This window comes from Aspergillus costaricaensis (genome assembly GCF_003184835.1).
Source record: "Aspergillus costaricaensis CBS 115574 unplaced genomic scaffold BO79scaffold_20, whole genome shotgun sequence".
In the NCBI taxonomy this organism is placed as follows: Eukaryota; Fungi; Ascomycota; class Eurotiomycetes; order Eurotiales; family Aspergillaceae; genus Aspergillus; species Aspergillus costaricensis.
In genome coordinates this window covers 467392-482984 of record NW_020291820.1, presented here as the reverse complement: position 1 = coordinate 482984, position 15593 = coordinate 467392, and the positions used below count along the sequence as shown (strand labels likewise).

At 49.0% G+C, this 15593-nt stretch overlaps 3 protein-coding genes across 3 annotated transcripts; 1 reads left to right on the top strand and 2 right to left on the bottom strand.

The window, feature by feature from the left end:
* Positions 1–601: 601 nt before the first annotated feature.
* BO79DRAFT_288364 (uncharacterized protein) lies at positions 602–1428 on the top strand. Its single transcript, XM_025688675.1, has 3 exons — positions 602–1026; positions 1088–1155; positions 1214–1428. The coding sequence occupies exons 1-3, from the start codon at positions 683–685 to the stop codon at positions 1222–1224; spliced, it is 423 nt and encodes a 140-aa protein (XP_025538486.1). The 5' UTR covers positions 602–682; the 3' UTR covers positions 1225–1428.
* Positions 1429–1704: 276 nt separating this feature from the next.
* BO79DRAFT_268780 (GMC family oxidoreductase) lies at positions 1705–3827 on the bottom strand (the record flags this gene model as incomplete). The annotated part of the gene is made up of 2 exons (XM_025687141.1): positions 1705–3532; positions 3585–3827. 2 exons carry the CDS (start codon positions 3822–3824, stop codon positions 1919–1921), a joined length of 1854 nt encoding a protein of 617 aa, XP_025538485.1. The 3' UTR covers positions 1705–1918.
* Positions 3828–4412: 585 nt separating this feature from the next.
* Positions 4413–14242, bottom strand: BO79DRAFT_246177 (uncharacterized protein; the record flags this gene model as incomplete). Its single annotated transcript, XM_025685540.1, has 4 exons — positions 4413–5230; positions 5292–6064; positions 6113–13857; positions 13908–14242. 4 exons carry the CDS (start codon positions 14240–14242, stop codon positions 4490–4492), a joined length of 9594 nt encoding a protein of 3197 aa, XP_025538484.1. The 3' UTR covers positions 4413–4489.
* Positions 14243–15593: the final 1351 nt, after the last annotated feature.

Sequence of the window (15593 nt, the reverse complement as noted above, 5' to 3'; positions counted from 1 at the left end):
GTCGGCACTGTGGGGAAGTCCAGGCATAAGCATATGCTAAGCAGCCACTACTCTTCTAGCCCTGTAAGCTCGTTCCCCATTCTGCAGCTACCTTCAGCTATGAAGTAGTGCAACAATGAAAAAGCTTCCTTTTCAGCCACTGACTGATTGGCATGACCTATTGCAGTTAACAACACCACCCCTTGCTGGCGCATATTTGCGATGCCACGTCCGCCGGATCTGATGTCACCGCAGATCAGCGACCAATGATCCTTCGCAGCTTCATTATCGGGACGGCACAACGGTCCCTTTGACATCATCGCGGCAACACACATCCACTCGCATAGTTTATGTCGCCCAGAATATCGTCATCCTTCTACCATGGGTCCAATCTATCCTTTCATTTCTGGGGTAAACATTAACCACGTGGGCATTATAGGATTCCTTCAACCATCAACAAGACATCTCATGCTACAGTAGCCTATGATCATCGACTAATGATTGAGCCCTCTTCACCGTCTCGCATTTATCGCCACTTACGTATGCCCTTAATTCCTAGTATTGTGTAGACGAAAGGAAAGCTATATACATCACAACTACCACCATCCCGACCGTCTACAATCTCATCTCCAATATCCACCAACGCAGACACTCGCCTCGATTGCCTCACCATACTCTAATAGCAGGCTACAGGATCGCCAACATGCCCCTCTTTCACTCCTCCTCCCACTCCAGCTCCGACCGGAGCAGTATCGACGATCCCAACACTACATCCTCCCACTCTCACCGTCGCTCCCGCCGCTCCTCCGGCTCCCCTTCCCACTACTCATCGTCATCCACTTCTCCTTCCTCCTCTCGCCACCACAACCACTCCCTCTTCGGCCATAGCCGAAAAAACGAAGACCCATCCATTCTTGCCGCCAAAGAACAGGTCTCTCGCGCAGAGGCTGCCGAGCGGGAGGCTGATAGGGCACTGATGGCATCGAAACGGGCCGTACGTGAGGCTAGGGAACATGTGAGAAGGTTGGACGAGGAAGCGAAGATGGAGTAAGTTGCTTCCTTGCTCATTGTCTTTCTTTTGTTCAGATATGCTAATATTGGATGGTAGAGCACGCGCTGCGAAGATGAAGCAGGATCAGGTGAAGTCGATTACGAAGAGGGCGAAGCCCTTGGGAAGTATGTGATTCATTCGTCTAATATAAGTGTATGTGATGACGCTGACTGAAGGTTCTAGGACATGTGTGAGGTCGCTTTCTGATAGTCGATACGGATCCTTGTCGACAGTGGAGGGTATGGCAGACTGAGTATATGACGTTATAATTCTCAGCATGTATTTTTATCGTATTGTTCCTTTATAATTCGGTTCGGGTATCGCTTCGTGGGATTCTTTGCAGGATACGAGTCATGAGTTATGATTGATAAGTTTCTTATGTTTGTATCATATTTGTGAGCTTAGTTGAATACAAATTTGCATATTATGGCGAAACAACATGTATTTGTTACTTAGCTATTGATTGTTTGTGTCTTGAGGATTGAGCGAGCTTGGACTGACTAGTTAGTAGCCAAAGTATTAAATATGCAGTGCATTAAACGGAGAGACAAAGGTGTACAACAACAAGAGTGTAGAAGGGTATATTTCTTCCTAGTGTAGGTCAGGTGATAGAAGGCGTACCTTCTAGCTATTGCTTCCAAGACTCCTTCCCTTCCGTCTTCCCGCAGGACAGCCATCACAACTGACAACAGGAAGCATGTTTTGATTGATCACGATCAACGACTACATCCATTCCAAGATACGTAAACAGGAGGTATATATGTAGCTTCCATGAAATTTCTCCACTTGAAGCATCAACGAAGGGGCGATATCAGCCAAATGACTATGTCTCTCTACCTCACAGTAAGTCTAAATCAAGATATCCAGGCTATCCAGAGCCAATCCCCATCACAACGAAGACAATCTGTCTTCCTTGATAATATCAGCAGCCTTTTCCGCTACAGCATACACTGTCGTCTGGATGTTCCCGCGTGGGATCAACGGAATCACACTGGCGTCGACCACGCGCAAGTTCTTACAGCCATACACCCTCAACCGATCATCAACCACACCCCCAATCTCTCGCGGCATCATAGCTGCTGTTCCTGAAACATGATAATGGCATATTATGCGGTCCCGCGTGAGCTCACGCGCTGTTTCCAAGCTCGTCACACGCGTCGGATAGTGCAGTCGACGGCCATTCGGCTTCAGCAGCGATGCCATGGGCTCCGTGGCTGCCAGCGTCTCAAGCCACATTACATGACGCGCTTGGATCTCCAGGTCAAGTGGATGTGACAGCATACGAGGGTCGAAAGTCGGCAGCACTGTTGGATCTGACGAGGCTAGATGTACCGAACCTCGGGAAAATGGCCGGTTCAAGACTGCCACTATACTAATGTAGTTTCCGGGCTCTGACATGCTAAAGGTGCCTCTAGGATCGGAGCCTTTGTCAGGCGTCATTTGGAAAGGTGCTAGCGTATACTGGCACGTTGGCTCGTCGTCATCTTCGAGAAATCGGCGAAGTATACGGTACTGCGCCGTCTGTCTGGCGGAACCTTCCTCTTTCAGGTGCTTTTCTATGAGGCCAGATAGCTCGCCGTTCTCCTGTTCCGGGAGAGTCATGAAAGCAGAACCTAGTGGATGGGAGCCTAACGGACCAGCTCCCGAAGATTGCCATGCTTCCATGGCGGATTTGGCTACATCAGGATCCCGTAAAGCTTCCCCGGTTATCTGACCGTCGGCAGCCTCCCAGGTAAATGGGACGAGGCCATGTTCTTGCAGGTTCTCGCCTACATTGGGATTGTCGATGATGATGTCGATACCATGTTTTTGCAGAAGCTTTGCATCACCGATGCCTGAGAGCTCTAGCAGATGCGGTGTCTTGATTGTGCCAGCTGCCAGGATAACTTCTGCTCTCGCGGCCACCGTGCGTTGAATTCCATTGTTTCCTCGGAACTGGATACCAGTCGCGATAGCTTGACCGTCATCGACGCAGGCTGTCTTGCCGAGCAGAATCTTCTCTACAAATGCTTCGGTGATGACTCGGAGATTCGAGCGTTGCGCTATTTCGGGAGTATAATAGGCGACGCCCGCATGACTACGAGCCCGTGAGGTCCCGTGGATAGTAGCCGGGTTGCAAAAGGCACCCTTGGCCAGACCAGACATTGGGTCCCCTGTCAGTCGATGATTCAAAGCCTCAAATGTCCGGGGCCAGGCGGCCGTGTATGCCGGGAAAGGCCCATTACCAAACGATATATGTATAGGTCCATCGGTCCCTTGAACATCCGGATCAACATAGCCTAGCGATAGCTGGTCGCGGATCTCATCCGATGGCGGTATGAATGTCTGCGATTTTCGCATGTAGGTGGACAGAGACTTCCAGTTCCAGCCCGAGTTTCCCAGATGCTCCCATGAGTCGATATCGCTACGGCTAGGGTAGATTGCCATGCCCATGTTGATAGCCGAGGAACCTCCCAGTGTTCGACCGCGGGACTGGGCAAGGCGTCGGCCATTAAGACCTTCCTATTCCACATTAATGTGAGGGACCATGTATTGCAAGGGCTTGCATGCCTACCTGAGGTTCGCTGATAAGACTCCAATCAAATTCAGGGTCAAACCAGGTACTGGCCGAGAGGCCTGGGGCTGCGATACGCGGATCGTCGACACGATCGCTTCCAGCTTCCAACACCAGAACGCTAACTGCAGGGTCTTCTGTCAATCGGCTGGCCACCACCAACCCGGAAGTTCCTCCTCCAACGACGACATAGTCGTACACGGGCTGGATGTCGGACAAAGATGAGGTTTCTCTTTTCATGATGATGGACTTGTATATGGGTTGTCATGAGGTGAGAGCAGAAGAGCCGGTTAGTAGCATCCATTTATATTTTGATCCATCTGAATCAATCGACGTTCGAGTCAGTCGAGAGTAAGCACAGCGGGGTCACGGCTCGGATTGATACGAGAAACTGACTGACTTGTCAGATGTGGCTATCTGCCCCGAGGTTATTGGATATCGTCGCCCGATAGCCCAAGGAAATCCCGGCTTACGAAGCGGCGGCACTTATTGTCATCAATGCTGCACCAAGCAAGCATCGCCGATCATTTGTTGCAACATTGGCCCTTCGAGGTCGCCCCCTCCAATATCACTCTAATTAATGAGGTAGCAAAGCGAGAATCGTGATCTGCTGCGAAAAGGTAACAAAGCCCTTTCATTGCCATGGAGATCTCCTATAATTGTGCGACTTTCTCGGCGGTCCCAAATTTAAAGCACCAAGATGGTTCGACAGCACTGTCATTAGCTCTCATATTGTCTCAATTCTAGTCTAGTCTAGTTAATCAATGGCTCAACCACGGTCGCCAACTAGTCCAGTCATGATACAAAAGAAAGCAATCCTATCTGCGACCAGCACAGATGGGGCAGACATAGATATCCCAGTGAGGTGGATCAATACAGATTTGAAATGGCAACCCTCCTTGCAGTCACTGAAGCTGGCAATTTCTCTCCTCGCCATTCTGGTAATCTTCGCCATCTTCGCCAGCCTTGTTATTCGCGTCATCGACCTTGTCAAACTCGGGCTCATCAACATCTCCATGCTGCTCATGGTTATCCTGGAAAGTCTCGTCATCCACCATTTCATAACCACCGGCATCGTCCTCATCACTATCGTAGTACTCCTCTTCCTTCGTTCCAGTCATGTACCCGGAAGACGGAAGTAGATGGTCACCCTTCTTCGTAATTGCGTTTGCAAAGAAAGGATGATCAACACGAAGAGGCCTCCGCTGGCATATGTAGCCCATTGGAGTATGAGAGATGTCCTGGCCTTGCCGGCGAAGGGCTAGCCATTCTTGCACGAAACTCATCTGATTTGCCAACCCTCGTGACGCGGGGTTACTGGCATCTAGCCATTCAAGGCCTAGCTGGAGGTGTTCCGTTATCACTTCGTACTCGGTGTACCCGAAATACAACCGCCCAGCGAGAATCCCCAATTCGAAAGATAACCATGCTGGCAGAGTATGTGATGAAGATAAAGGTGGGGTTGTATAATAGTCTAATTTTTCGAAGTGCAGCATGCGCCTTGTCACCGGTGCTGCGTATGTGATGAGGTGTGTTGACGGAGCAGCACAGGTACGGAGAATGGGGATCAACGCCTCCGCCTCTTCGGGAATGATAACGATCGCTGTCTCATTCTTTGTGTTGTAGAGTAGCCAGTTTACGGAACGCTGTAAGTTATGTCAGTTGAGTATCATCATCACACGTAGATGTTAAATGCAATGTGCTTACCGTGAACTCATCGCCTATCCTATGTTTTGATTTGACGGTCCTTGTAAACTCATGAGACACGAGTAGATGAGGCACTAGATTGCTGTTCTTCATTCCAAACTTCAATGAGAGTTGAGACTCGTGAAGCACATTTGCCGCAGTGAGGGTTCCAAATTCCTGCAGCTGACCAGTCATCGCAAATTGTGACAAAGCAGGGTGTAGCCCAGGAAATCCGTAAGCCTGCAGTCGCTGTGGGCGTTGCACTTCTCTCTCCTCCTCAATTTCGTAAGCGACCTCTCGTTCTTGCTCAACCTCTTCTAAAGCGGAGCTTGTGATTGCGCTCTGCATGAGATCAGATTGATGCCGTCTATGGTGGAGCTGTTCCAAGTACACAGCCACCTTTCCAGTTGCCGGTGGTAAAGTAGCCATCGAGCTCTTGCCTTTGTCCCCAAGACCACAAATGCGTGGCTTATACAGCTCCTCTAATGTTTGCTGCTCGGGCTGCTGTAGAATTGCCATGTATTTGTCACGATGCTCCGTGTTTTCAAGAAATTCTGGGAATTCGGATGCAGCTTGAATGCGGCGGCAAAAATCAACACCCTGGGCATGGAACAGTGGTTCCAACTCGGCGTTACTTGCGCATGTCTGATGAAGAAGCCAATATACCACATGAGAAGAATCTATCTTATCATTGCTGTTCCTCTGGTTGACATCCAAGATACTCTGGTGGACCTCGGGAGGCGCGACAAATATAATAGATTGCGTCGTACCAAGTTGACGAAGCCTCATGGCCGCTGTAGGCAAAGGTTAGGAGAGAATTTCTTATAATTAGGAGAACCTACCTTGTACAGTATGATCCTTGGTCTGGTTAAGTCCCAATGTTAGGGCCCCCTTGGCGTCAGCAGGCAGCTTGAGATCGGTGCCTCTAGTATGTGCCTCGTCAAGATAGATAAGGCAATTCTGCAAGTTATCGGCATATGGAGTAGCAAGAAGTGGTGCATTCTTCCCGATTCTATACCAAACCCATGGCTTATTGTCAGTTCCAAAGTACACTGCAGCTTGTGCCTTGGTATCTTTCTCTAGCCATGTCTTCACCAATGTCAGATTGTCCATTTCCAAGATCAAAGCGCCAGCGTCAATAAGAACTCGGATCTCGCTTGTAGCCAGATCCAATAGGAGTCCGGCTTCAGACATCCGCCCCCCATCTGAGAAAGCTGGTCTGTATTCTCTGTTCCTGCTTTGAAGCAGATAAGTAAGAACCTCAGCATTAGTGTGCAATAGTTCCGGCAAGTCGTGCTGCTCAATTGTTAGCGGTAGTAGTCTGCGATTGTCGTTGGTTCCGCTGAAGCCAGTCGTCAACCCGGCACCGTTGCGTTTAGCACCTCTGGCAGAGACAGTGGAATTGAACGGCACATCCCATCCCGAGGTCTGAAGTTTGACGGCAAATTGCTTCGCGTGAACTGGAAACACAAACTGTTTCAAGAAATAATTTATCATGACCATTGAGAATCGCATGATATGCCAGAATTCAGAAACTTGGCCTTGGTCATCTACGTTGATGAGGTTCCAATGCCGTAAAGCTTCAGGGAGGTCTGACGTCTGAGTTAACCGGTCATACTCCGTTGCAGGATCATCCGACTTTAGTACAGCCTGGAGGCACCGACGGCACTGCTCTTGACTCAAGCCCTCATGATAGAATGCAAGGCATGTGAACAATATTGCAACATCTGGATGGCCCCATTCGGCATAGTCTGATGGGACGCCCTTCGCTTGGAAAGGTACGGCCATGGGATCACGCCCTGGATGTAGTCCATACTGAACGTTCCATCTTTTCTTCAGACACAGGAGGAGTATCTGATGAACAAACAGCCCACGCAGCAGATACGTTCTCTTGCACGCCCTGGGAGCATCCCGAAACAGGTATTCGATGAATTTGGCAGCAGAGCTATCCACTGATTCCCTGGAGATGAAGCGCTTGATAGCCTCCTGCTCTGTAATATCAAAGCTTTGAACTGGAAGAATAGAGCCTCGCCCTAAACAAATATCTTGTACAATCCGCTCAGTGAGTGCGACCTCCACATCTCGTCTAAGTAGGAAGACAAGTGGAAATGAGCAGAGCGGCCTTTCGACCACGTCGATGCTTTGGGGGAAGACCGGAGCTAAATCACGAACATGCTGGGCTACCAAGCCTAGTACGCCCATAATAGCCTCCCAACGGTCGGGATTTCCATCCACCGCAAGCTGCGAGCCACTTGGGTAGATAAGCTGTGTCTTAACAGCCAAGGTGTAGTCACACTCATCGAGGATGTCGCGACCAATACTGTCAATCCATTCCTGTGTCCTTATCATTTCAGCAGCCTCAGCAAGCTTTAGGTCTGAAACCCTCTGCAGCCCACTCAACTTAAATGATAGTGCGTGCTCGGGAACACCTAGTATTATTCCTGCTTTGCTACTCATCTTTTCATGGAGGGAGCGGTATTCCCCGATCAACTCCAGGTTTGTGGGAGTGCGCCTTGAGAAAGGAATATGCATGAGCTCTTTACCGACGAGACCTCCTAGCCGGTCCTGCAAGACCTGTGCCGTCTGGGCCGTGAGTGCTTTTGGCACTAGAAGCCTGACAAGATTGTTACAGTCAGCTAATGCGCATGCAACCATCGGCATAATAACCGATGTTTTGCCCTGGCCCATATTCATCTGCAGAACAGAGTTGGATCCTGAGGTAGGGGAGACCATCTCCAGTGCTACAGTCACTTGCTCCTGACGGATTTGCACATTCCCATCAATTTCAAGCAGTATCCAGTCCGGGTATTCCATGTAATTCCAAGAAGCATGAGCTGAACAACTCCGTTCCTGTTCAAGCCTACTTTGGTCGTGTTTCGCAAATAGCTCCTTCATCCGAACCAGACGCTGTAAGTGAACGATGGAAAGGCCGTACGTGATTAGGGCTTGTTGCATGTTTGGCCCAAAATTGGTTGATGCAGTTTTTCGAAGCTGTTGCAGAATAGTCCTCTGGGTGATGCACGGCCAGATGTTTCCGCGTTGCATCCAAGGGTGCCTAGCATCGCCAGCTGATAGCTTGTCACAGATCTGACGGTAAATCTGGTGCACAACAGCACGAGCGTTCCTGATTTCGGCGTCATACCTGGCCATTTCCACTAAGTAATGGGTCTTTGTTGCATGTACACTCATTGACTGTTGATCTTTATCTCTTAATGCAACAATACTCAGCTGCAAGTCCTGGCCATACGTCGACCTGACCGAAGAGCCCGAGTCCGTGATCCGACGCACTATCTGCTCAAGCTCGGCAATCTCAGGTTCTCGCACTCCCTTATAGTTTTGCCGAGTACTGGGATTCGGAGAGCTTGCCTGGTCTGCGATTTCTTCGTGATTGAATAACATGGGAAAGCTTGAGGTCGGTACCATTTCTGGTCCTGGCTTGCTGATGAGGTCCTGGTCTAAATGCAACGTGACCTTCGTTGTCCATCTGAATCCACCCCAAAACTCTTCGGGCTTGGGAGTGAGGTCATCATCACTGCAAGGGTTTGTAGGTGCACTATAGGCATCCAGAACCGTTTGTGCATCTTGAACAAAATTTGAGAGCTGGAAATTCTTGAAACGTCGCAGCCAATCTGGACTGACAACCTCTAAAGCACTGTCAACATCCAAGGTCTCTCCTGAGAAAGAGGTTGCTGACGGTTTGAAACAAGGCCACTCCTTGAGAATTGATAAAGCGAAAGATTCGCTCTCAGCCATACATTTTTTCTCATGGTTAGCACGTTCAGTCTTGGCTTTCTTGTACATACTCTGATGCCACTTTGAAAAGTTCGGTTTCTGTTCGGCCAGGTTCTGATACTCCTTGCAAAACGGTCTTGCAAGTGTTATGATCGTCTCGACATCAGGGGGCTTATCATCCGGAAAGCCTTCGAAAGAAGGATGAGAGGGCAACTCGATTCTTTTCAGATCAGGCAGAATGAAAAAGGCGGCCAAAACCCTAAGCATATCCATGTTCACACCTTTGTCATATGCAATTAGGCCCAGGTGAAACATGAGGTGGTACACATCTTTCCGCTCACACTCCGTGCAAAGGCGCACCAACATGCCCCACTTGAGTGAAAGATCTAAAGACAAGGTCTCTTGAATAGTGGTTGAAGCGAATTTGCTATTGAAGCTACCAATAGATGACCACTTGCCCAGGAGGCTCGCGAGGTTCTGTGTAGTTCGAAGAACAGGTGGTCGCTCTCGGAGTAGAGTCACAATCTCTCGAACGTTTGAGATGCGCTTGGACATAAAACACCCTACTTGTGACAGATAAGGAGTATCGGAGGTTATGCTTATGGGCTGACACGACGCATCTGTACGTTCATACAAGGATCGACGCCAGTGGGCCCTTGCGCTGAGATGCGGTTCGTTCGTGGCTTGCTGCGGTTGGTGGTGAGCTCCACCAATCTGGAAAAGGGAAAGCTTATGGGACCTGGACAATATTGAATTGACTATTGGCCGGTATGCCTCATGCTGAATTGATGTTGTAAGTGCTGGATTCCAATTGATGACTTGCAGGCATTTGAGGCCTTTCGGGTAATACTGGCGCGATGGAGTCAAATACGAGATTGTTTGCAACAATTCTCTAAAACCCGGGTACAGAGGACTCCATGGTTGCGCGTGGGCCGACTCTAGAATATGGAGTGCTTCTTCGGTCCCTGTTCTGGCTGTAAGAGGGTCGGTCATTATGAAAGATGTATGCGCGTGTAATTGTGCCAAGGTATACAGCAGCCGCGGTTCAGCAGGGCCATGGATTCGGCCAAGAATATCATCGATCACGTATCTTGCATAAAAGCCATCATTCTCTTTGCGCACTAGCACATGAATACCATGCCGCTGGTAGTGAATTTTCCCTAGCGGCGTAATTATACTCCGCTGTGAACGATTGTGGACATTTCGAAGAACCAACATGCTTTGTAGTCCATAGAAAGTGCCGGCATCTTGATCAGGGTCGATTTCTGCACCCAGCTGCGGGCATTGGAGTAGTTTTCTCCTGTTCACGTGGAATGTCAGATTCATGCGCTTTAGCTCAACGGAAAGTTCTTTCACGGGAGGTTGATATATCGTCAACATCGATGGCCGTTCGAAATGAAGAAAAATGTTCGCAATTGCAGTGGCTAATGACGAGTTGGGGTCAACCAGATAGGACTTTTTGTTGCGCTGTGCCTTTCGAGTTTTGATGTTCAGTTTCCAGTTCGCGGGCCTTGGTATCCAAATAGCGGGCATGCGGCGAGCCTCAAGAATACCTGTTCCTAAATCAAGCCAGTGCACACAATCACGAACCAAAGGTTCAGGTAAGTCAAAACTCTGGCCCTCGCTAAATATTCTTCGTGGAATATGTTCCAGGACACTTCCACCTTTCGTAGTGGCTTGAATTACCAGGGCTTTGCCCCGATATCCCAGATGAATCTGGCATCCTTCTTTGTTAATGGCCAAGGTGTAACTCATTCCTGGTCGATTGGACGGGAAAGCGGTCAATCTCTGGTCACCAAAAAGCTCTTTCAATTCTTCTGAGTCACGAATATCGGCCGGGAGCTTTCCCAATGGTTTACCATCCACAAGAAAGTGGCCTTCCAGAATATGGAGGTGAATTATTTGGGGTAGGGTGTGCTCAGTGGCCCGAGACTCTGTAGTGACCCATAGTTCATGTGGGTGCGGCAAGCTCTGCCATACCGCAAATTGTCTGGTGGCGCTTGTAGGCCATACTTTGTCGATGGCAGACGCGATACTTCTAGGGTGTAGCTTGACTGCAGCGTGTACAATTGGCCGAAGTCGAACAGACATCTTAATGTCACGCACCAACATACTGTGCATTAGGTTGTCGAACTTGCTTATGTCGAGGACAAAGCATTCCTGCATAGCCAAAGTAGCCTCAATAAAGCACTGAAAACTTTCTGCATCCAGATCCTCTCTGGCATAAGCCTGGGGGAAGAAGGTGCGCCGACACAGCAAAGCAGCTAGGACGCAGTACCGAGCTCCTCTTTTTTCAATGTCCAGCTGCAAGGCGTTTCGAGTCTCCATTTGTAGATGGTCAATCCACTTCAGTGTAATGCGGCGTATTTTGAGCAGCAAATCTCCGGCTTCTGCTCTTGATGCTTGGCAGCCAAGATTATGTACCTGTATGGTCAAGGTGAGCATGGTCTCCATATACGTCACTTCGCGCCAGTTTGGAGCTATTATGGAAACGTGTTGGTCGATTTGCTCCAACAGCCTTCTACAAAATTGAACGTCTTTGAAGATGGCATGCACCACGCGAAAGGGATCATCCTGCAATTGAGGACCGACTTGCAAAGCAAGGTGGTGCAACAGAACCATTGCATCGAGCGAGCTTAAATTGATATTCGAAGAACCAAGCTCAGTGAGTATTGTCAGCCACCGGCGATGCTTACCAGACATCAGAGCTTGATGAGCCAAGAATTCATGTACTGTCACTGTTGGCGGACATTCACGCATTGTTGCTATGGCCTCATAAGAAGATGGACCCGAGCCAGAGGGAGCAAAGCTTGGAGAGGAGTACAGCTTTGCGAAGGGGAGGCTTGGGGGTAAAGAAAGAACGAAATGGTGTGCAATTGTGAGCGGTTCAGATTTGCATTTGGCCCACAGCCGTCGGTCAGAATCATAGTAATGGAAGGTTAACCCAAATGGACGCAAAATACTGCTCTCTGATGCGGGAAGGGACTTTGATTTGTAATGTGTTTTGAGATGAGATTTTGTAGAAGATGCAAGTGTTAAGCCTCCATTAGATCTCTCCAAGTAGACCGAATATGGTTTGTGTTGCCGGAGCATCATCTGGGGTGACCCTTCGTGTGTCGCGGGTTTCGTGGGGCTGAATCGGTTGATTATAGTCCAAGTCGCACTTCGGTATGCACTGAATACCTTGGGAGTCCTTAATTCAAACACTATGGCTCTTGTCTCATACAGCTTCTCGTCTGTAGGCAAGTAATCTTCATGGATGGTAATCTCTAAACGTCGACGGCATCGGACATAATAGCAGTGGCTGCATCCTCGTATATCATGAGTACCATCAGGGTGTCTCCGCTGAGTACAGATGCTATTATTGATGGACCTCGTCAGTGACTCGAATTCTTCATTGATATCAGCGAGCTCTGACTCCTTCAAAGCCCGGGCCACCGAAGATGCCTTTTCAATCTTCCTTTGCAGTTGAACCAGATCTCTGCCAATCGGGAGTCCCAAAAAGCGATCTGCAAAGCATCCTGGAGCTGGATCAGAGAAAATTGTCATATCCCCCCTAGATGCTGCAGTGCAACGGTCTTGGAGGTATAGCTGGATCTTCTGTAGTCGTTCTAAATCGACGTATCTCGACAAAAGCAAAACATCCAACTGCTCGTCGCAGAATACAGGACGGTACTCGCAGATCAAGGGATAAACACTCGTGGCGCATTTGTCCATGAGTACCCATAGTTCCAATACGTTAAGAATGAAGGAACTCATTTGTTCGTGGTCGCTGTCGTGAGACTGTCCTACCACATCTAGGTAGCATGTTATCTGACGGGCAGTATCGAGACACACCTCATCACTTTTACCTTCCGACATTGGGGACTGTTCTTTTCGGAATTCGATGTCAAGCTCAGTCTCGGCAATCGGAGAATATTTCTTGACCAGAGATACAAACTGATCGCCAGTGTTTTTGTCTATATGGCTGGAAACGTCGAATGGGTCTACAGTTCGAGGTCTGTTAACCAGGGTCCCAGGGAGGCTCCTCATGACATTTTCAAGATAGGAGATGCTGTTTGGTAAACTCAAAACAAAGTCTGTGTCCTTGGCATAGATTGGCAACTGCGGTATCTTGCGCTGAATCCGCTTCTTAAATTCTTCCCATTCACCACTGATGGCGTTTCTCATGACGGTGACGGATTGTTGGCAAACAGGATCCAGCTTCTGGGAAAGTTGGGCATGCAAAGTTCTCATTTCTGTTGAGGAGGTTTGCATTTCCGTTTCTAGCTTGGCTAGCCGGCGGCATAATTTGGTGTTAAGCCAGCTCCATTGCTCAGGTTCCAATACCTTCCTATCGACAACATTCCCAAGTAGCTCTGCCAGGACAAAGCAAAGCAGAAACTTGTACTGCAGACGACCTAGGTCACTGCCCAGACGCAGATACAGCAATCGTTGTATAGACACTCGAAGCACAAGCCAAAATGGACTTCGCCGCCACGGAAGCTCGGCATTGTCCCAGCAAACGTCATCCTTGACACGCTTTTGTAATGCCGGTGGGCATATATGGCTGCCGTTCACCCCGAGCAGTGCTATAAGGAATTCTGTGATGATGGACGGGTCGACAGTATTGCGTCTCTCAACCACCTCCTTCCCAGCTTTCCTTGCTTTAGCTGCGAATTGCTCCAGTTGTTCTGTGCTCGCCTTTTCGAGAAAGTCTGTAAGAGAAGCTTGGAGGACTGGGTTTTTGAATTCTTCGACAGAAAGCGATACTGCCGTCCCTGGGAATGTCCATCTTAATGCTCCCGAGGCGGCCAGTGTTTCCTCTGCGCTTGGCGATGTTTCAAAGGCCTCAATAACCACATGATCACCATTCCTGATAATGATTGGTTAGTACTACGGCGCAAATTGATAGATTAGACCTACTGTGGAATTCGAATAAGTAGTGCTGCGTTCTGCTCTCCGATATTCACGATGACAGCTCCCCCTGGATGTAGTTCCCCAAATGCGTCAAGCAGAGCGAACTTGTTCACCATTCCATTTTGATTCACTGCACTGCATTTTTCGAGTGTCAAAAGGATTGACTCCCAGACAGCCTTCGCAGCGTCATCCGAAACATGGTAGAGGGTCTGAACTGCAGAACGCAAGCGGATGATGAGATCGCGTTCTACCTTTTCTGGCTCCCGGTCCTTTTTCCCAGGAAGCTTGGGGGGAAAAGCGATATGATTGAAAACGTCCATAAGAGTCTCAGCGACGGACATTTTGGTGAAGCTTGGTGATAGTAGTATGGTACTGCGCCAAATAAGAGTGTTTGTCAACAGATGTCAACGAGTACCACAGGCAGTGTTTAAATAGGCGCGACGGGGCCAACTCACCACCTGGAGCAAGGAGCACAATCCATGTTAGCTGGACATACCAGCGGCGCCTACCAACGCAGCCTTATCTTGATGGTAGCAAATGATGGGACCCCTGTCTGATTATCTTGCCTATATGGACGCGTCACGGCGCCAACGGCAGAGTAGAGAGTGATGTGGCAGTGTGTTATTAGTTGCTGTCAACCTGGTAGCCTTTCCCAGTTGACCAGTAGTGATCTAAAGTCGGTATACATTCTCCAAGTGAATCGACAGGAAGTGAATGCCTCCGAAAACCTTTCCAGTGTTCCTCATTTCTTTTGTATGCGTCAGGGTAGAGAGCATGTGAGTGAAAGGCGGCTACATCACAGAATGGCGTTCCGTCATGTCGTAGCTGAGGGTCATCGATTCTACTGATATTGTTTAAGTTTTAGTCAAAGTTCACTTATGACTTCAGTCTCATAGGTCATGCTCAATCATTGATCCTAGTAACTAGTACGTAAGGTCGGGAGTCACTGCCCCAGCCGCTGGCGAAGTGCATCATTGCACTGTCACAATGCGTTCCACGCCATTCACATGGTCTAGAGAAGTTTTGCCTATCAGCATGTGGTTTCCGACAACAGCCTTGCGGCGCCAGCGCCTATGGTGAGGTGTTTTCTGATCAAATTAGTGGCCAACCCTTCCACTGCTCGCATCGACAACTCGGTAGACAGTATGATAGGATATAAATACTTACTATCGATGCATGCAGATCCTAGTAGCGCCCACTGCGCCTCAATCACTTCCATTTCACTATAGATTATGATGATTGAGATAGATTTAAGCAACGGCAGGATGTCAGGAAATTGGAATTCAGTTGTGCGGCTACGATCAGGTGATGCGCGTGTCCGCTTAGATAGGAAGGCGCGATCGGGGACTGAAAAGGTTGGACGCATCTTTCGTGTTCTGCTACTGGCACAGCAAATCTTGGAGGGTGTCCTAATGTTTGGTTCATAAAATGTCGCCAAAATCCTGAACGATCCCACGCCAATCAGGCAGCAAGGATCCCCAATCAGGTACGACTAAGTGACCTATCGATTAGGTCGAGACACTGAGGGGAAACAACTCGGGAGGGACCTAATTCGCGGATATTAGCCCAGGCCCGATCAGCCTCGCGAGCCTTTGAACAACAGACAAGCCTAGTACTTACTATCCATGATGTCTCGGGCCCGAAACTTGGATCGCCCACCTATAGGATATTAGTTCCCACACGGCGCAGCGT